Genomic DNA, 21,374 nt, shown 5'->3' with positions numbered 1-21,374 from the left:
AAGACTGTAGTGTGTCTGCCCAGGCTCATTTGAATTGAACTCTCAGGTCTTCCCCCGTTGATTCCTCCTCCAGTGCCATCCACAGTCTTTGAGCCATCAGTCCACCACACTATATCTTCTTTTTCAGTATTCCATTTCTTGATATCCCAGTCTTCTTTTTTTATTATCTAAGTCTCAAACATTTTTTTCAAAATTGTACTTTGGTATCATTTGATCAGAAGGCATGTGTAGAACTTCCTCTGTTAATTTTAGTGACCTAGATTTGGTCCTTGTGCATTCCAGCACTCTGATTGTGCCAACCTATATGAACTCATTCTAGCCTGTCCTTTTCTGAAATTGCATAGTGATGGGAGGTCTCGTAAAGTATTCAAGGCTTCTGTCGGCGTAGTTCTCATAGCCCCAGTTATGGCTATGCATGCTTTTCTCTGTAAGCTATTCAATCTACTGCCGACTTTTCCTTGGCTTACTTTCTGCCACCAGATGATTGCAGCATAGGCCATCAACGGTCTAATGGTCATTGTGTATATCCACATTACCATTGATGGTCTTAGGCCACATGTCTTCCCAATGGCTCTTTTACATGCATACAGCAAGTTCTTGGCCCAGGTTATGTTCCTTTCTATACATGGATTCAGTCTGCATTTCAATTATTCAAGATGTTAAACTTTTGAGAATTCATTCATTCATATCCTAAAGGCAAGGCCTTGTCGATGCAACCACATTTGTCTCTCCTCTGCTGAGCATTTCAGGTCAACATATTTTTTCAAATTCAGCCTTATCCATCACGGAATCCAGATACTCCTTCCTCTTCCCTTCTTACCCAGAACTTTTTCTTCCAGCAGAGTCGTGAGGAATGTGTTATGTCGAAGTGTGTGGCCAAGGAATTCGGTTTTCCTCTTTTCTATAGTGTTGATCAATTCCCTTGCTTCGTCTATTTCCTTAAGGACCCTAATGTTTGACTTTTTCACTGCTAATTTTCAGTATCCTCCTCCATATCCACATTTCCATTGCTTCCAGGTGTTTTATATCCTGTTTTGCTAAGACCTATGTTTTGCAACCATACAACAAAACACTCCCATGGTTTTTATTTTTGGATATCCGGAGGGAAGACAGCCATTCAATGTTTAGTAGCTTACCGGTGTAAACAGATTTTAGGAAGACATCAAATTCAGTAATTTTCAGTCCTGCATTTAAATGGGAAATATTTGACCTCAATTGTTTGTGTTGTGGTGTTAACAGCAGCTTACATATGGGGTGGTAATTCCCTAGTCTGGCAGCTGCTAGTCTCCGACCAATGGTGTGGGATGACACAGAATACTTCAGGAACTCCCTTACTTGCTCTCGGTGGCAGGTGCAGATGCGAAGGTGTTACGATGTTCTTGGTGCACAATACAGCCATTTTGCCTTCTGGTGGCCAGATGTGGTCGACCGGAACCTTGACAACGAGTATGCCTACTCTCATATTCCCATGCAGTCCAACATCGGGCCACTGTCACATCCGAATGCCCCATACATCTGGATTTTGCATGATTTGACTAGCAAATGATTAGATAAGAGAAGTTGTTCCGTGACTGAATGGGAATTGGTTTCATGGTCAGTGGAAATGATCCTGGCTGTAGTATTCTAGTAACTGGTGAGTTAATCTTGACCCAGTTTTCTACACTGTTAATGAGGGGATGTTTTAAACAACATCCAGGAGCAGCAACAGAGACTACAAGAACACCACTTCAATGCCAGAAGGATGGAGATCCAAGGGCTGACCCAGTTCTTTACTGAAGGCACCACTTTTGATATGGCTAGCTAAAACGATGGGGTGCCAGCTGTCGGATGGCTGGCAGTGATAAATCAATGAAATCAATGAGTACAGAATTTTCAATGTAATTATGTGAGTGTGAAGTGTTGTTGCAAAAGGGAATAGGTTAGTTTTGATATTTAATTTCAGTAAATTTTACTTTGTTTGGAACGACTACATCCTATTTAAAGTAAATGTTAGGAAGCTTGTTAATGTAAATATAATTGTAACGTAAATGTGGACCGATTGCATAAGGTCGCAGCTTGCTTTCTTACATATTTATTCAGATTCTTAGTTCAGTGGTTAGCGTCATTTCTTTTACGAGTCTTGTTTCTTATTTTTAGCCACGTCTTGGGACTTAAATGTAAATGTAAATAAGGATTCAAATTAGTCAGGAAGGACTAGATTAAAGTATTATTAATGGAAGCTCAAAGCATACAAAAACATGCCGTCACGTGTTCTGGGATTTATTGCATGATGTGTGAATGAGTACGTGTGAGATGGTGGAGTTTGTATCCACAAATTTTGATAGCGTCATCTTCGTGATCATTTTGAATATCAAGATGAGCATAAATTAGCGTTTGATTCACAAGTTCCTCGAACACAGTTTCGTATTTCAAGTTCCGAACAATTCAAATAAACTTTTCTGTAAAATTTTGTTATTATTATTATTATTATTATTATTATTATTATTATTATTATTATTATTATTATTATTATTGTTAATGCGAGTTTCCTGAGTTATAAGATTCAGATATTTCAGTAACTTTCTGATGTTCAGACATGATCAATTGTCTACAATTCAATTTCCTAGTTTCAGATTATGATATTTATTACAGAGTTGGCCACTTTTTTATTCATGTTTGACTTTACGAGCGCAAGTGCTTTGATTTGTGACCAGCGTGGTCTTGTTTCTTTTCATGTGAGCGAATGTTTGACGACGTCTTTTATATTTTGTATCAGTTTTGGGCAAACTTTAGGACGTGATTTTTTGTGTGATTTTGAAACACCTGCATTTTATGATTATGTGACTTGCCTCGGGTAGACTGTTGAGCAGTGTGTGCAAAGGGTTGGACCCTATGTTTCTGATGTATGCTGCATTATTTTGGGAGAATGAATCTCCGCTTTTGTGTCACTCCGCCATGCGTTGGCGAGGGTGAGAAGTCTGTCTACTGAGGAAAGTTTTATTTTAGCGGCCTATACTTTGTGATTTTATTGTGTTTTTTTGTCCATGTCACTACAGTTGTTGCAGTAGACTAGCTGTTTATATCGTGACGTTTAGTTTGGATTTTCATTTCTGATATAACCACGCTGAGGAATATTTTTGTGTCATGTAATCCATTTCAGGAACCAACGTTGAATTATGTGTTGAAAGTTAAAGCCTACTCTGTTATTTTTATGATTTTGTGTCATATAATTTATGAAGAATGTCCCACAATTTGGAACAGGATTTTTGGTCAGCCTTAAAATAATAAACTCAGTTCAAGAATTCAGATCACAGTCTCCACGACTCTCAACACTCACCTTAAAGGCATCTAATAAAATCTATACTATAATAAATGCCCATGCTCCCACTAATGATAAAAACAACTCCTCAAAAGACCAGGAGGAAACAGGAGAATTTTGGGACCTATTGGACCAGACCATAGATAACATCCCCAAACACCATATAAAATTATTAATAGGCAACTTCAACGCTCAACTAGGCAGAGAAAGAAAATACCGTGACATCATCGGAAAATGGCCAGCACACAAGAAAACAAATAAAAATGGAGAGAGACTAGTTGACCTGTGTAGAAACCATAATTTAATCTCAAAATCTACATGTTTTAAGAGGAAACCTCAAAAACTCAAAACATGGAAACACCCTGACTACACTAAAGGAGAATGGCAACTGGACCACGTCTGCATGGACAAATACCACCACAAAGAGATCTATAACGTCAAAGTCCTCCGAGGAATAGACACAGGTTCAGATCACTACATAGTTAAAATTAAAATTAAACTCACTCCCCAGAGGAGACAAAAAAAGCAAGCCCTTAAAACTAAAAGAAAAATAGATCCTAACCAGCTAATCAACAACAAAAATTACCAGAAAGCAACTGAAAAAATAAAAATCACAGACAAACTTGAAGACTTAGTACACAACCTTAAACAAATTGCAGAAGACCTAGCTCCAATTAAACCACGTAAAAAACACCAATGGTGGAACAGTGAATGTGATGAAACAGTGGAGAAGAGACATCAGGCATGGCTATTACATCAGTCCCAAAAGACAGAAATATCCTATCAAAAGCTAGTAAAACAGAGAAAAGAAACTACCCAAGTCTTAAGAAGAATAAAAAGACAACATCATAAGGACACCCTGCAGTTAATTGAAGAACAGTTCAGTAAAACTAAATCAAGGGACTACTACAAAACCTTCAGAAAGCAGCTCCAAAAATATGAACCCCCGACCCTACTGATGAAGGATGAAGATGGTAAGCTGGCCCATAACAATAAAGACAATGCAGAAATTCTGGCTAAACATTTCAACAAGCTTTTAAATTGTGAGGAACCTACAGAACTCCTTCATTTGGACACCAACACCCCGATAAAAACATCACCAGAAAACATCAATCCCCCCACAATAAAGGAAGTCTACCAAGCTCTGAATAAATTAAAAAACTACAAAGCACCAGGAGAAGATCAGACCTTTGCAGAAATCTGGAAATATGCAGGAACCTCAGCAAAAGTTGCCCTCCATCAACAACTTGTCTCTATCTGGATTAAAGAAGAACTACCAGAACACTGGACAACAGCCCTCATTCATCCTCTGCACAAAAAAGGGGACAAAACCGACCCTAATAACTACAGGGGAATCTCGCTCCTAGACATAACATACAAAATATTTTCAATAATCATCCTTAATAGGATAAGTTTACAACTTGAGAAAGAACTAGAAGAATATCAAGGAGGTTTCAGACCCTGGAGGAGCTGTCCTGATCAGATCATGAGTCTTAAGTTGATAATGGACTATAACAGGAGAAGAAACAGAGATATGGTGATAACATTTGTAGATTTCAAGAAAGCTTATGATTGCATCCATAGAGAATCTCTGTTTAAAATTTTAAGACACCTTGGACTATACCCCAAATTAATAAACATGATAAAATTGACTCTCACCAATACCAAGTCAAAAGTGAAGTTTAGGGGTGAAACATCAGAGACATTTGAAATTAAAACTGGACTACGGCAGGGAGATGGGCTCTCACCACTATTATTTAACTGTGCTCTAGTAATGAGGGAATGGTTTAGAAAATGTCCCCCCAAAATAAAGATTGGCCGAAAAATCAAAACAAACTGCCTGGGTTTTGCTGACGATTTAGCATTACTAGCAGTGGACATAAAAGAAGCAAAAACTCAGATATCAGAACTTCAAAACATTGCAAATAAAATTGGCCTCAAAATATCATTTGAAAAAACAGAAATTATGCCCCAAAAACCAACACAGCTAAAAGAAGTTACCATAAATGGTAATAAAATCAAAATAGTAACTCAGTTTAAATATCTTGGAGAAGTAATAACACATAACTTAAATGAAAAAATTTCAATCCAAGTAAGAACAAATAGATTAGCTAAAGCACAAAAATTAACATGGGATATCTACAAAAAGAAATGTCTATCAATAAATACAAAAATAAAACACTACAACACAGTTATAAAACCGGAAGCTACATACGCAGCAGAAACACTCTTTTACCTGAATAAACAATCAAAGACTGACAAACTTCAGAAAATTGAAAGGAGGATTGGAAGAACCTGTATCAACAAAAAATATCAGAAAGATGGACAGTGGCGGTTAATACCTAACAAAGTCGTGTACAAAGAGCTAGAACCCATTACAGATACTATGCGTAAGAGGAGACTAGGATTCTTTGGACATATCATGAGGATGCAGGACTCGAGACTTCTGAAACAACTAGTACAACACAATCTCGTCTCAAAAAATACCACAACAGGATGTAAATGGATCAGAGAAGTAAGAGAGGATCTGAAGGAAATAGGCCTTACAACATAAGACACCAAAAATATAAAATTGAATACAAAACTCAAGAACACAAACCTCCGCTTTACCCTTACACAAAACAAACCAACAACACGCACATTTTCAACTGAGGAAAGGGCACGAAGATCGGAGCGTCTGAAGAAGTACTGGGAGGACCGCAAAGCCCGAACAATCCCTTCAAAGAGACCTGAACGACGGACTGACTAAAGTGATCCTATGTGGTCATAAAAGAAGAAGAAGAAAAATTTATTTCAGGAACATACATTGAATAGTATGTGTTGCTAAAGTGTAAAATCACGTTTATTTATATTTTCCATCGAGACTTTGAGTGAATGAGAGTTGCGTGAATGCTGCATGCTTTCTTGGTAAGCCCTGGAAAATATGACTTCGTGCTTTGTGTCTTTGATTGTGTATATTTGCCATTTATGTGATTTTATTTTGTGTGATACCGATCCACATTGTTTTTTGTACTCATGAGATTGCTCATGATTCGAGGCGTATATATTTGTGCATAGGATGCTTTACCCCTCAGTGTGTTATATTTTGTTCAGTTAGATTAGTTCTTGTCTCCCCTTTTCGCGCATTAAATCACGTCTTTTCTCAAGGTTAGGCACCCCCACTGCAATGTCAAGTGTGCAGGAAAGGCGAACGTACTCATCTACAGTTGAAAGTGTTAACAAAAGTAAAGCCAGGAGCGTGGTGTGAGCACGCAAGCCCAAGGTGTAAAATTAATGAAACTTCAAGATTTGTTTTGATATGTGAAGTATGGGTGTCGGCATATATTGTATATTTGTACGATTTCTATTTTGATTCTCAAGATGGACTTTATCGTGCTGAAAGAAAAATTCTGAGTCATGTAAAAATTTGGATCATTTGATACCTTTTGCTATTACTTTTTTTTTTTTTTTCATATTTTTCTTGTTTATTTTAATAAACAGATTTTCCTCCAAAACTGACATCACGCTTCGCCTTTATTTATAGCTTTTAGTTGACCTCACCGTGTCCATATTACTTATATGTTCCCCATCATTCCAGGGTGTATGTATTTATGGGACATTATTTTATCACAGTTTGGAGTGAGCATGCCTGGGAGCGCCTAACTAGTCTGGAGCAAATTACCTTGATGGTAGAAATGGGGACAAGGTCAAGTTTTCACCCAACATTCATCCCGTGAAAAATGATAGAGAAAACTGGGAATTTGAACAAGACCAAATAATTACACACACATGCACGCACGCGCACACACACATGCGTAAAACTCTGAAAGAGAAACAAATCAGCGAGGTGTAAATAATGATGATTAAAGTGTAAAGTGGCGACAGAGAGCCAAAAAAGTAGATTACGCTAGTATGTGTGACAAATGCTAAGAAGAAGAAGAAAAAGAAGAAAGCAATATATAAGGAAGCCGTGTTATAACCAATTAGGGAGAACGTCTTGGTTTAAGGTTAAAATTTGTTAAAAACAAAGTGTATTGTCACCCCATTTTATCCTTCTGAGGTATGTGAAAGCAAGAAAAGTGAAAAAATGACCGAGTATGGACATTTGTGGATGATGAAGTGATTTGGAACTAGGATGATAGGAAGTACAGCTACAAGTGAATGCTTGGTCCCACAAAATGAGAGAGAATGACATGAAAATCAGCATAGATAAAAGTATGACAATGGGGCAAACTAGAGCAGATTGAACTCTAAGAGGATTAATCACAATACCCCAGATGAAAATGACTAGAGTGGCAATATGGGATGAAACAGAGGAGGGAGTGCAAAATAATCTGAATGCATGGTGTAAGAAGTTTGATGATTACAGAATGAAACTGAACCCATCAAAAACAGTAGCATTCAAAATCAGCAGACATAATACAGAATGCAACATAAAAATACAGGACCACCAAGTTGAAGTAGTACACCAGTTCAGATATTTAGGAAGCGTAATGGCTAGTAATAATAGAGCTGAGATAGAAATAACAAACAGAGTAACCAAAGGCTTTAACTTTTACAGTATCGTTAGACACCTACTATGGGATGAGAAGGTCCCACAAAGAACAAAAATGATCCTGTACAAGTCATATTTCATTCCCATCCTTACATATTCTCTGGAAACCTGCACACTAACATCAAAGGAATGTCGTAGGATGCAAGCCTGTGAAATGAAATTTCTTAGAACTGTCCTCCAAAAAAACAGTAATCGATCATGTGAAAAATGATGAGATCCGATCTAACATAAGTCTAAATGAATCAGTGGAGAAAAGACTTGGGTCATTTAGACTTAAATGATTTGGGCATGTTAAACAAATGAATAGCACAAGGTTACCATGTGCTTATTTGGAAAAGGCAATAACAGGTAGAAAACCAGCTGGAAGACCAAGAAGAAGGTGGATGGACCAACTGAGAGGGAAAACATGGAGAGAAGAGGATGGAATTGGGAATCTGTCTTGGACAACAAAATCTTTTTGAATAGGCAATTTTGGAAGATGCCTGTTTTCAAACACCCTACCCAGCTCGCTGGAAGGGCAAACTGAAGATGATGATGATGACCCCATAAACCAATGGATGTTGAAAGCTTTAAATAGCTGGAAAGTGACTTGTCAGAAGATGGAAAGATGGATAACGAAATAAAAGCAAGGTCAGGGCAAGCAGTAGACTTCTATCAGTCTGTTAGACACTGTGTGGAATAAGGAGGTGCCATGGCAATGGTATGTTATATAAAGCAAACTAAGTGCCAATTATGATTTGTGCTGGAGGTGTACTACAGAAGTACTAAGAGTAGAAAGAATTCAAAACAAAACAGGTGTATTCAAACTGAAATGGTTTGGTCACTTGATGAGAACAGAAAAGCAATTCCCAAAATGATCTTTAATGAAAGAGGGTATGAAAGGGACAAAAGCAGGCCCAGTAAACATGGGAAACCATCAGTTGCAGAGATTATCTGAGAGAGTATTTACAGAAGAATGGAGAAGATGGAGAGGTACGCAGGGGTGAGAGCCTTATACGGTGTATCAACTAGAATAGTAGCAGTAGCAGTAGTAGTAGTTCAGTTGTCTACTAAAACAGACTAAACAGGTCATTTAATGCATAAACTGTTATACATTAATTTGAAACAGACTCTCAGGTTTTTAGGTCGTGTGGAGTACGTATCTATATGGTGTCCAGTTGGCCATTTTTATTCTGTACTAAACATATCTTTGGCATGTACTATATGTATGACACAATCCAATACACTGAAAGTTTATTTCAAGTACAATGCGGTTATGAAGGATAAATATTCAATTAAAATCATTTGTCTCATTTCTACAAAAGGATACAAATTTATAATGTCATATGGACCTCTGATGTGAAAAGGATGGCTTCCTCCACTGGAAATGATGATATTCTGTGGGGAGAAAGAAGTAAGAGGATTAAGTTAACATGTCATCACACACACCCTTATTTTTACATGCCAGCATGCCCCACAGCAATTTGCTCACGAATGTTAATTGTTGCTCTGATTTTAAAATGAAGAAAACAATCCTAAAACGTTAACAACATTTAAAGAAGGAGAATTTACTTACCAAAACATCCTATTTAGAATTGTAAATCATTATTAGTAATTTAAAATAATGTATAGCCACGAGACCACGCTGTGCTAGCAAATTGCCGCAATTCCACGGCTGTGACCTGACATCAAAGCAAATCGCCGTAGACTATACTTTTAGGCATTTTCAAATTAGTTGCATTTACTCAAGTCCAGTTTAATTACTAAAATATCAAATATAAACAAATATGATTGATTTAAACATCGTAAGCATGTTACTTCTGTCCAACAATCAGCCAGTCTAGTCATTTTCAACTGGATCCCTCTGTTGTGTTGAGCATCTTGAACACATTGGCACTGTATGTTCTCAGCAGATGGGAATGTTACATGCTCAACAAATAACCTTTGTTCTTCTATTTTTTCTTCTAGGGCAGATACCACAGATAGCATATTGACCTGGTTGCACAGGCCTCTCATGTGAATGTTGCTGTCTCACTACATTAAAACTTTCCATGAGTCTGTCCTTCAATGGTCTGGGGACGGGAGAGTCTGTTGCAGTTCTTCGTTCTGCATTATCAACAAGAAGTTGATGAGCTAGATTGAATAGGAAGTCCTTTCTTGGAATTGTAGCAGGTCTGTCATTGTTTTGATAGTTTGCTTTCCAATAATAACATATGCATTTATTCCTCTAACATTAAGTTCAAAATAAAACACTGAGTGGACACCGGTTTGAGATCCTAGCCATACTGTATTCTCTTTGCATACCGTCACACACATAAACCCCACACTTTGTATTCTTTGCCAGTTTCTTTCTTGATGTCATCACTGTCAAGCAGAGTTGAAAGCAAGAGCACCAGCTTGTTAGGCTTTGACTTGTAGGAAACTAAAGTTTCAGTCTGATTAAAGGCAAATATTGATCTCTTTCCTGGTCTTTGACTGTCTTTGTTTTCAGTGATGAGTTCCACAGGTATTTCCTTTTTGTTTTTCCTAAGGGTTAGCCTGTGGTCAGATGCAGTAAGATGAATGGGATTGGGAGAAAGGGGTTATAATTCCCTATATTTAGAAAGGGAGACAAGAAAATGTGCCAGTATTGTAGGGGTATCACCCTCATCCTGGCAGCAAAGATGGTAGAAAAGATTCTGGATAAACAAGTTAGGAAGACAGGTAAGTCCACAGGAGAAGAACAATGACGATTTTGGAAAGGTAGCTTAAGCCCCTATTGAAGTGCTCATTCAATTCATCAGTCATTTATTCAAATGTAGAAAGATTTTATTTTATTAAGTACTAGTAACTGGCAAGGAACAGCAACACGTCACAATTTCTGCAGGGAGCTTGGAGTTCGGGTTTGTTTGCTCAGCCGCTAAGTTTAGAAGGAGGAATTTCGACATGACAAAACCACCTTCAGGGCTACCAACAGCGGAATTCAAACACACTATCTCCCGAATGCAAGCTCAGAGCTACATGACCTTAACCGCTCGGTCAAATCACATGGTTTGGAACTTCGTGAAAAATAAAATAATCGTGAATTATCTCTCTTATTATTTCTCTCATGGTAAAAATTGCATGAAGCATAAAGTTAAGAAATTATATTTTACACAAATTCTATAATGTTCAGTTTATCAATCCAGCTAATATTAACAGAGACATTTTAAATTTCTTATTTTGGCCCCCTTAATATTGCTATGCCACTGTACACCAACCAAATAATATAAAGACTAGTACACAGCCCACTGGCCCTGTGGTCCAGGCAATAATGAGCCTGCCTCTTACCTGGAGGTCACGGTTTCGATTTCTGGCCAGGTTGGAGATTTTGACCCAACTGAGGGCTGGATCGTGATCCACTCAGCCTACACGAGAACAACTAAAGACTACATCATTACAGATAAAGAAAGAAGTAGACTTGTGACTGATTTCAAGGTGATTCCAAGCGAGTACCTCAACAGCAACCACCGGTTATTAGTAGCAGATCTGAAAGACATTAATGTACTGAAGGTAATAACCAGGAAATTACCTAAGATGGAGGTGTGTGAACTACAACAGATTTGAAAGAGGGCCAAGTATCAGGAGTGTATAAGAGGACAACAGCCTACAGCAGAAGTGGAGAGTAGTGAGATACAGAGGACAAGATTTATAAACACCTTGATAAAAGAAGCAATAGAGGTTTGCAGGAAGAAAAGTGGAACAGTAAGGGGAAAAAGAGACACCCTGGTGGATTGAAAGGGTAAGATCCTCAATAAAGGAAAGAAACAGAGTACAAAAAGAATGAGATAGAGAGAAATCCAAGTCAGACCAGGTAGGGATGAGGGGAAGATCAGAGACCTGAAGCAAGTTTACCACGACAAGAAACAGAGTTAAAAGATTCGTAGAAGAGGAGAAGATAAAATGCTAGGAGAAATACTCAAGAAATGGAGGAAGACAGCAGAGACAATATGAAAATATTGTTGATCAGAAACAAAAGGAATTCAGTTGAAACCAACAAAGCAATCAAGGATCCCAATAGAAACCAGGACCAGAAAGAAGAGGACATCAGAGAGGTTCTGAGGAATCATTTTGATCACCTATTGAACAGGACAGAAGCAGATCAGGGAACAAAAGTACCAGGTGTTGAAACCTACACAGAGGAACCTCCCATTACATGGGCAGAAATAGAAGCAGCCCTTAAGATGATGCTGCAAAGGAAATCCCCAGGAATCAAAGTCAGTGCGGACAGCAGGAGCCCAGGGTTTACAGGGACTACATAGGGTGTTCAATGCAGTTTGGAAGGATGACAAGATACCTGCTGATTGGAGCAGGGGTGTCATTACGCCCCTGTTTACGAAAAAAAATTACCAAAAATGCTCCAAATACTGGAGAGTAACACTCCTTTTCTCCAGAAAATCAGAGAGCAGATTGCAAGTCATCCCAGACCCACAGTTAGAAGAACAACAGTATGGCTTTAGGCCTAATAGATCCACAACACACCTATTCTTCAGTGTCCGTATTGATCCCATAATCCTAAGATTCAGAAGAACCACCGCAGAAGAGATTGAAACTACGGCATGGGGAGGAAAACGTCCACGATGTGTAAAGTGAGCCCCCCAGGCAAGAGTTGTTGTTGTTGTTGTTGTTGTTGTTGTTGTTATTATTATTTCTTTTCCTTAAATTGTACATATACAATTTAGGGGTGGTAGATGGAAAAAGGGCAAGCCCCACATACACGGAAGTACCTCCATCTCCACATGTGTACTAAAACTCTACTGAATATTTACATATAAACTTATGTAGACAATTTTAAATTTACATATTTACACTACAAACACTGTACCCTTAAGAATAATAATGATCTTGATTCATCCTGAAAATATTAGAGTAAGAACACCTAGACATTTATACTCTCACTCAGACTCCTGTATACACACTCATTCACAACCACTCCCACGCGCGCACGCATACACATTCGCCCATCCTTCTTGCAATTCTAATTTATACAAGTTATATAGATCGCACATGGGTTTCTATTTACATATACATTTTCTTTACTTCGCGGAGGAAGTGAGGAAGAGGAAGCAGCTTTACCTCTGATGGTATAAGGTTCCAGGTACGAGCACCTCTTGCATAAAACCCATTTAAATATGAGGTTGTTCTAGCGAAGGAAGGGACAAGAGTAACTCCTTGGCCTCTTTTAACAGAGCGGTAATTGAGCTGCAGGCGGTGGAAAGGGGAGAGGTGTGTGTTATCTGCCAGGGATTTCCTAAGGACAGCTACATCTATTTGTGTACATAACGAATTCACTGGTGGCAATGACCTGGCTGTGTTTAAGGGGATGTGTTTGTTAATTAAACGTTCTGCTCGTCGCTGGATACCCTCTAGTTTCCTCATATTTTCCATTGTCTTTGGATGCCAGGAAGGAAGGCCATATAATAGTATGGGCCGCACTAGGGAAATATAAGCCGTTCGTAGGGCTTTACTTCTTCCTCCCGAGAGACATCTACGGACGAAACCTAGCGCTCTGTATGCCTTACACCTCATTTCCTCCACGTGTTTATTCCATTTCAGATTGTCCGTAATGTGAATACCAAGCAGTCTGATGGAGTTAGAAGTCGGCAGTTGGATTCCACATAGAGTAGGGTGGTTCTGGAGTGGTGGTTTAGCTCTGCTTAGTATTATATATTTACACTTCTTAATATTTATATACATTCTATTTACCTCACACCACAGAGCTATACTATCCAGATCCGATTGGAATTTTACAATATCATCACTGTTTTTCATGGCTCTGTAAATGACTGTGTCATCGGCATACTGCGCCATGGTTGAATTTACACAATCCGGTAAGTCGAGAGCATAAATCGTGCACAGGAGGGGCCCTATCACACTGCTCTGAATTACTCCAGAAGTAATTGTGGTTTGGTCTGATTTGGCTCCTCCGTACACAACACATTGCATTCAACCCACCAAAAATGACCTCAACCATGACAGCAGTTTACCCTGAATGCCGTAGTTGCTAAGTTTTAACAGAATTCTTTGATGTGACACCTGGTCAAAAGCTTTGCTCCAGTCCAGAGTCACACAGTCTATTTGTGAGACATCAGTCTGCTCCAAAGAGAACTGCCAGTCATCAATGACTTTTGTTAAAAGTGTTGTGCAGGATTTTCCCGGAATGAAGCCGTGCTGGTTTGAGTTCAGCAGGTTTCTCTCCTTGAGAAAATCCAACATACATTTAGCAACTAGTCGTTCCATACATTTACAGACCCCTGATGTTATAGAAACTGGGCGGTAATCATCTATGTTTTCCTTATCTCCATCTTTGAAAACTGGCACTACGTTGGCTTCTTTCCACTCCACAGGTACAGACCTGGTATTAATGGAATAGTTGAAGAGAGAGCAAAGAGAGGGCGCCAAGGCGACTGCACAATTCTTGAGTTAGATCCATGTTCCTTGTTTGCTTCTCTTCGCGCCATGTGATCCGAATGCTGAGCAAGAGCAGGATATTTTGGAACACCTCAGAAATTTACATTGGTATTTTATCACTAACAACTGTGATTCAAAGATATTTTGGCCTCCTGTTAAAAAGGAAATGATTATTAGAAATTTGTGAATTATTTGGCAGAATTTTACCTCTCAGGGAGAAGCACAGATAATTATGTCCATAAGAGGAGTTCATCGGTCAGGCACCAGAGTGCAAACGACACATATCAAAATCACCCCACACCAAAGTCATGGGAAAATTGGCTGAGAACTTTGACTGATTATGCCTGTTGGAGGAACATGGACTTGGAAAATACCACCATTGTGATCAGTATTACGAAGGGATTTTTTAATTTTTTTGTGTGTGTAAATTTTGGAAAAATAGGTCCAGCGGTGTAGGAAGTGATGTGGTGATGTGCAATAGTGAATGCTTTGTCTAGCATTACAGGATTCCTAATAAATACCCCCACTCCTGCAAAACGTCTCACTCTGAATTCATTGGTTCAAGGGAACAAACCTGTGCTAGTCGTCATCAAGAAGGGAACTTGTAAAACTTAAAGAGTTAGGTGATAAACTCACGGTCACGAAAGCCGCATTGGCTTGAGAGAGGCAGTAGAAGAAGTAAAGTAAAGTGTTGAGGGACACCCAAGTAAAAGTTCAATGTAAATAACATTGTATTCACCATACTGTGATGGGAAAATGTAGCCAGCCAGTACAAAGGTTTTATGAACTTCTGTAAATGAGAAAATTAAAGACTGTCTAGTGAGCTATCAGAAACAGTTAATATGGTCTTCTGGCTACCTGGTCGTGGTTAAATATATTTGGGTCAGATTGGAAGACTCTCCTCACAGTTACGAAGTGAAGAACACCTGGTCGGTCGGTAGTAGTTTTGTGCATGCCAACGATCGCCAGTTCAAGAGAGTCTTGTCTTTATATTGTCTATTGTATGTCTCGAGAAACAGAAGTGTATTTCATTGTTATTGTGATATATTGTATGTGTAATATTAAGAGCTCAATAAAAAATCAGCATCTTACCTCAAGATATGTGTAGTGTCTGTGTAGATAATAAGTTAGAAGAAACATAAGAACCAGGCATCTTATATAAGTAAAATGCCTATGATCAGCTTTATGATGATGTTCTAAGCCAAAAATTCAGGCAGAACCGCTTCAGATCACCATTGCAGGTACAGGTCTATCTATTTATGTATTTGTAGTAAGAACTGTAAATGCTGGTCCTCTTAACTTGTAGATAATCATGACTTAGGGTCATATTTTTTTGTATGCTGGTTGTGCCATGTTGCATGTGTAATATTTTTGGAATTCCAGTAGGTTCACTTCAGGGCATTTTCGTAGTCATGAGGTGCATAAAATACAAGGGTAGCGCAGAAAATAATTCACCACAATTTTTTTCTCAACCCCAACAATGGTACGAATGCGAAACGTAAGATATGAATTCTTTGAAGTTTTCACAGTGTGTGCACAAACTTTCTGTTTCTTCCGACAGACAGCGTACTTGCAGCAATGATTCAACATGGCGTCTGTAAATGATGTATGTTATAAACAGCATGTCATCATTGAAATTCACACTACGGAGCAAGAACCAGTTGGAAACATTCACAAATGTTTATGTGCGGTTTATGGAGCATCAGCAGTCGACAGAAGTACGGTTATTACAAGTGATTATTTTCATTTTGACCGTATTGAAAATCAATTATTAAATGTTGAACATTAATTTATTGAAACCACCTATTCAATACTGGTTAAGTCTTTATGACTATAACAATGTCATTACATTAACTTTGAGTATGGTACATGTTTCACCTGGCATAGCAGGCATCATCAGCCATTAATTCTATCTCCAAGTCAGAGCTCTGAGTGGGTGCTAGTTTAGGATTAATCATAGTCAATATTATTTATATAACATTGCAAAGGAGTGATTAAGCAGTCCATGTTTTAAAGTTCTAAAGTGACATTCTACTCGTGTTCACATTTAATGGAATATATTGACTTAACTTTCATATTGTCGGTAATGAGAACGGCTTGCTGCAAGTGGAATTAAATCATCTGTACATTTTTACAACTTATTGGAGATTAACATATGCTAGAACTATTCTTAAACATTATTTTTTACAACAATTTACATAATATATATATACAAACTTATGGTACATTTTGGAACTGAACTGGTTGAACTTGTCTTGAAGTTTCAATGGAATGTCTTATTCATATCCTGTCAAGTGGAGAAAATGCTGATACTGGGATGGCATTATAGTCTATTGAAGTCATAGCATTTAAATATACCTTTTTATATTTGTAGGACATTGAAACATGTTCAGCTTACATGTTTTTTTTTTTTTTTTTTTAGGTCTAAATATTCTATAGATCAGTATCACTCCTTAGAAGAATGAGCATCAATATTTAGGTGTCTTAAAGTGGAAAGGCGAGAATGCTGTTAGTTTGATCAAGATTTGTTAGATAACGGATTAATACGTGACCGTATAAACTTGTATGTTATTTGATTGTGGAGCTTTTTGAGGTTATTCAGTGTCAGGTTGAAGAGCGTTCACTGGATTCAAGATGTAGTGTGTGGCTGGTGGGTGTGTTGAAGTCTGTGGAATAAAACAATACAAGTGTGTGAGTGCTATATTAGGATGATTTATTAGTTAGTAGATTTAATGTTCTTGAAACTTACCCTTTAGATGTTAGAAGGAGGTCCTGTTGTGTTGCTTGTGTGAGGTGGTCTGAACAGTTGCTTTATCTCTGCTTCTTGTACTGTAGGTATGTCACTGTAGGCAGGGAGTGAGTTGGGTTATTGTTGGATTTATAGTTGAAGATTTAAAAAAAAAAATTACTGTTTATGTTAAGAGTTGACAATAAATTAGGGCTTTGTTCCATGACCGGGTTCTTTGTTTCAATGGTGTCATTTAGATTTTTGTTTTTATTTAAGTGTTGGTCTAAAAGGATGTAGGTGTTTTCAAATTCATTCATTAGACTACCTTTATTGATGATCTTTAAGATATATTTAAATGTATTTAAAGGTATATTTAAAAGTATATTTAAAGGTATATTTAAATGCTATGACTTCAATAGACTATAATGCCATCCCAGCATCAGCATTTTCTCCATTTGACAGGATATGAATAAGACATTCCCTTGAAACTTCAAGACAAGTTCAACCAGTTCAGTTCCAAAATGTACCATAAGTTTGTATATATATTGTAACGTGTTGGCGGGGTAAATAAATGAATAAATGCGTACAGTACCTGGTAGCAACCTATTTCTAAGATTTATTAACTAAGCACTACAACTACAGATTTACACACATACAGACGATAGCCGAGCCACAAGTTACACATGTACACGATCACACACTTACAGACGGTTTGCGCTCTCTCTTGGTTTCTCTTATGTTCCATCTACAATAACACACACACACATACACAGAGTCATCGGTTATTTCCAGTACACTCTCTCAGCCACTCAGTCACACTCGTTAGTGCTGTCATGGTCGTCAGCCTCGCAGGTCGGGATAGTATTCACTGTTCACTCGATCCGTCGAACTCCGCAGTCTTCACACGTCGTCTCCTAGTGTTCCCTTCTTCGCGCTCCAGAACAATCCAGGTTCTCCTCCAGCAGCCATCCACAAGGGACGCACACACACATACGACGTCAAGGGAACAGGCACGAGTCCTCGGCTCCAACAGGCTGAAACTCGATCAGGCTGACATCTCAGCCCAGGCTACCACTGACTGTGCTCTCCGCTCACTCACTCACCAATTCTCACTGACTAACTCTGTAGGCAACTAACTGCTCTTTTATACCTGCGCCAGCCCTTCTGGAATAGTCCGGATGTTCGATGGATTGACGGACCTCGCGAAATAGAAGACTCCAGATTAGTCTTCCAGTCGTTTCCATAGTTCACTGCGGCGCGACTGCAGATAGAAGTGAGAAGGGCCGGTCCAGCGCTTGAGTGTTGCTCGCGGATTGGCGCGCTCGAGCGTAAGAGGTGTGGGGCGATGGGTGACGGCCCCGGCGCGTAGCGAGTTAGCATGGTGGACTTGACAACCATTACATTGCCCCCCTCCTTAAGGCTGCTCATCCCGAGCAGCTCCAGGAACGAGCAGCTCCACGGTTCGCTGCAATACAGTTTGTTCGGTTGGCCACCACCTTCCCATGGGGGATCCACTGGGTCCGGTCAACGGTGTCCTCGTTCCCGGTGGTAACGATCAGCAAGTCCTCGCGTGGCAGCCGGAACTTCAGTGGTTTTCCTTTCGTCCCCACCCGTGTATACTTTCAGGGCTTGAGCGCCTTCGTAGTCCTGTGGTGTGATGCCCGGGACTGGTTTGCTCATCCCAGGTTTAGCCCTGCTGGATTTCCTCTTCTTTCGGGGTGCGGAATTTGATGTTCGTACCGGCACGCAGTTTCGTGCCGGAATAAGTGTCCTAGTCAGGTGGCATCCTTGTTCGTTGGTCATCGGTTCGTCTTCCATTGCTGCTCCGTCTCCTAGTAGGGGTCCCTACAGCCGTGCTGTTGCAGTCCCTGCCTCTGTCTCGTGGGCCATCATCAGAGCCGGTTCGTAGTTCTCTTTCCTGCCGATCGTCCTCCCGGGACGGATCTCAGCGCCACGCAGTTTATCACAGGTGTCAGCCGCCTCGAGATCGGTGTCACCTCGCGATAACTCTTCCACAGTCACGTCGCCTAGTCCCTTGATCTCAGCGTCGATTATCCGCAGCATTATATCTGTGCGCTGAGTCCTCTCCTGCGACTGGACTCTGTTGGACTCTGTTGGTGGACACCGCAGAGTACCTCGAGCACTCCCATAACCTCCTCATAGGTCGAACTTGGCTGGGGGCTGCGTTGTACATGTAGTCCGGCGATCAGATATTCAGCACTCTTCTTGGACGTCGATCCGGTCTCGAACTGGGTCCGGCATGTTCTCTTGGAAGTAATCCCGTCGTCCCGTAGGTTTTCCAACATCACGATGGTGGAGACGCCGTCGCTGCTAGCAGGATTCATTCGCGCCTCCACAGCCATTGTTTCCGCACGCAGGGCACTCACTTCCACCTCTGGGCCTCGAACTCCGGACTCCACAACCACGAGCATCTCTTTGGATCCCTTCTCGTCCAGTTCGTTGACATCCCGCTCATCGTCATTGTCGACCTCGGTTTCGAAAGAGCGCACTTCGTCCTCACTCTTCCGTTCACTCAAATCGGTTTTCAGCTGGTCCGGGTTTGACCCCCGCTCAGATCTCAGTTCACTAATGAGTTCACCATAGGAGGATAAGATTTTATTTTCAAGTTCACTAAACTTGCTTAGAAAAATCTGAAGCTGTTCGGAATTCATTTTACTCGAAGAAATTTCTGCCGGTTACAAAATAAGCTACCAGGTACTCGATTCTGACACCAGTCTTTACGTAAGAGTTTATCCACTAGCTTATCACACTTGTCCATCCCACTTCTGACACCAGTTGTAACGGGTTGGCGGGGTAGATAAATAAATGAATGAGTACAGCACCTGGTAGCAACCTATTTCTAAGATTTATTAGCTAAGCACTACAATTACAGATTTACACACACACAGACGATAGCCGAGCTTACAACTTACACACGTTCACGGTCATACACTTACAGACGGTTTGCGCGCTCTCTCTCTTTAGTTTCTCTTGAGTTCCATCTACAATGACACACACACACACACACACACACACACACACACACACACACACACACACACACACACACACACACACACACACACACACACACACACACACACACACACACACACACACACACACACACACACACACACACACACACACACACACACACACACACACACACACACACACACACACACACACACACACACAGAGATCGGTTATTTACAGTACACTCTCTCAGCCACTCAGTCACACTCGTTAGCGCTGTCACGGTTGTCAGCCTCGCAGGTCAGGATAGTATTCACTGTTCACTCGATCCGTCAAACTCCGCAGTCTTCACACGTCGTCTCCTAGTGTTCCCTTCTTCGCCGCTCCAGAACACTCCAGGTTCTCCTCCAGCAGCCAGCCACAAGGGACGCACACATACGACGTCAGGGGAACAGGCACGAGTCCTCGGCTCCAACAGGCTGATACTCGATCAGGCTGACATCTCAGCCCAGGCTACCACTGACTGCGCTCTCCACTCACTCACTCACTCACTCACTCACTCACTCACTCACTCACTCACTCACTCACTCACTCACTCACTCACTCACTCATTAACTCTCACTCACCAATTCTCACTGACTAGCTCTCGCTGACTAACTCTGTAGGCAACTAACTGCTCTTTTATACTTGCGCCAGCCCTTCTGGAATAGTCCGGATGTTTGATGGATCGATGGACCTCGCGAAATAGAAGACTCCAGATTAGTCTTCCAGTCGTTTCCGTAGTTCGCTGCGGCGCGACCACAGATAGAAGTGAGAAGGGCCGGCCCAGCGCTTGAGTGTTGCTCGCGGATTGGCGGGCTCGAGCGTAAGAGGGCTGGGGCGATGGGTGACGGCTCCGGCACGTAGATAGTTAGCATGGCGGACTCGACAACCATTACAATATTATGTAAATTGTTGTAAAAAACAATGTTTAAGAATAGTTCTAGCATATGTTAATCTCCAGTAAGTTGTAAAAATGTACAGATGATTTAATTCCACTTGCAGCAAGCCGTTCTCATTACCGACATTATGAAAGTTAACAGTCAATATATTCCATTAAATGTGAACATGAGTAGAATGTCACTTTAGAACTTTAAAACATGGACGGCTTAATCACTCCTTTGCAATGTTATATAAATAATACTGACTATGATTAATCCTAAAATAGCACCCACTCAGAGCTCTGACTTGGAGATAGAATTCATGGCTGATGATGCCTGCTATGCCAGGCGAAACATGTACCATACTCAAAGTTAATGTAATGACATTGTTATAGTCATAAAGACTTAACCAGTATTGAATACGTGGTTTCAATAAATTAATGTTCAACATTTAATAGAAGTACGGTTAGTCGCTGGGCACAGAGGGTGAGGCCATCTGAAAGCAGT

General features: G+C 40.1%; 1 protein-coding gene and 1 long non-coding RNA gene across 2 annotated transcripts in view; one reads left to right on the top strand and one right to left on the bottom strand.

The window, feature by feature from the left end:
• LOC136877496 (ribonuclease P protein subunit p30) overlaps positions 1-21,374 on the bottom strand; it is a 286,160-nt gene that overhangs the window by 92,850 nt on the left and 171,936 nt on the right. Inside the window, exon 6 of the mRNA XM_067151598.2 lies at positions 9,142-9,209. Coding sequence (XP_067007699.1) covers positions 9,142-9,209 — 68 coding nt within the window. The remainder of the gene's footprint in view (positions 1-9,141; positions 9,210-21,374) is intronic.
• LOC136877497 (uncharacterized) overlaps positions 9,661-21,374 on the top strand; it is a 69,571-nt gene continuing 57,857 nt past the window's right edge. Inside the window, exon 1 of the long non-coding RNA XR_011018598.1 lies at positions 9,661-9,983. This is a non-coding gene — a long non-coding RNA (uncharacterized lncRNA). The remainder of the gene's footprint in view (positions 9,984-21,374) is intronic.

This window comes from Anabrus simplex, chromosome 7, assembly GCF_040414725.1.
Source record: "Anabrus simplex isolate iqAnaSimp1 chromosome 7, ASM4041472v1, whole genome shotgun sequence".
In the NCBI taxonomy this organism is placed as follows: Eukaryota; Metazoa; Arthropoda; class Insecta; order Orthoptera; family Tettigoniidae; genus Anabrus; species Anabrus simplex.
The sequence above is the reverse complement of the archived record's forward strand: the minus strand, read 5'-3'. Positions and strand labels throughout refer to the sequence as shown.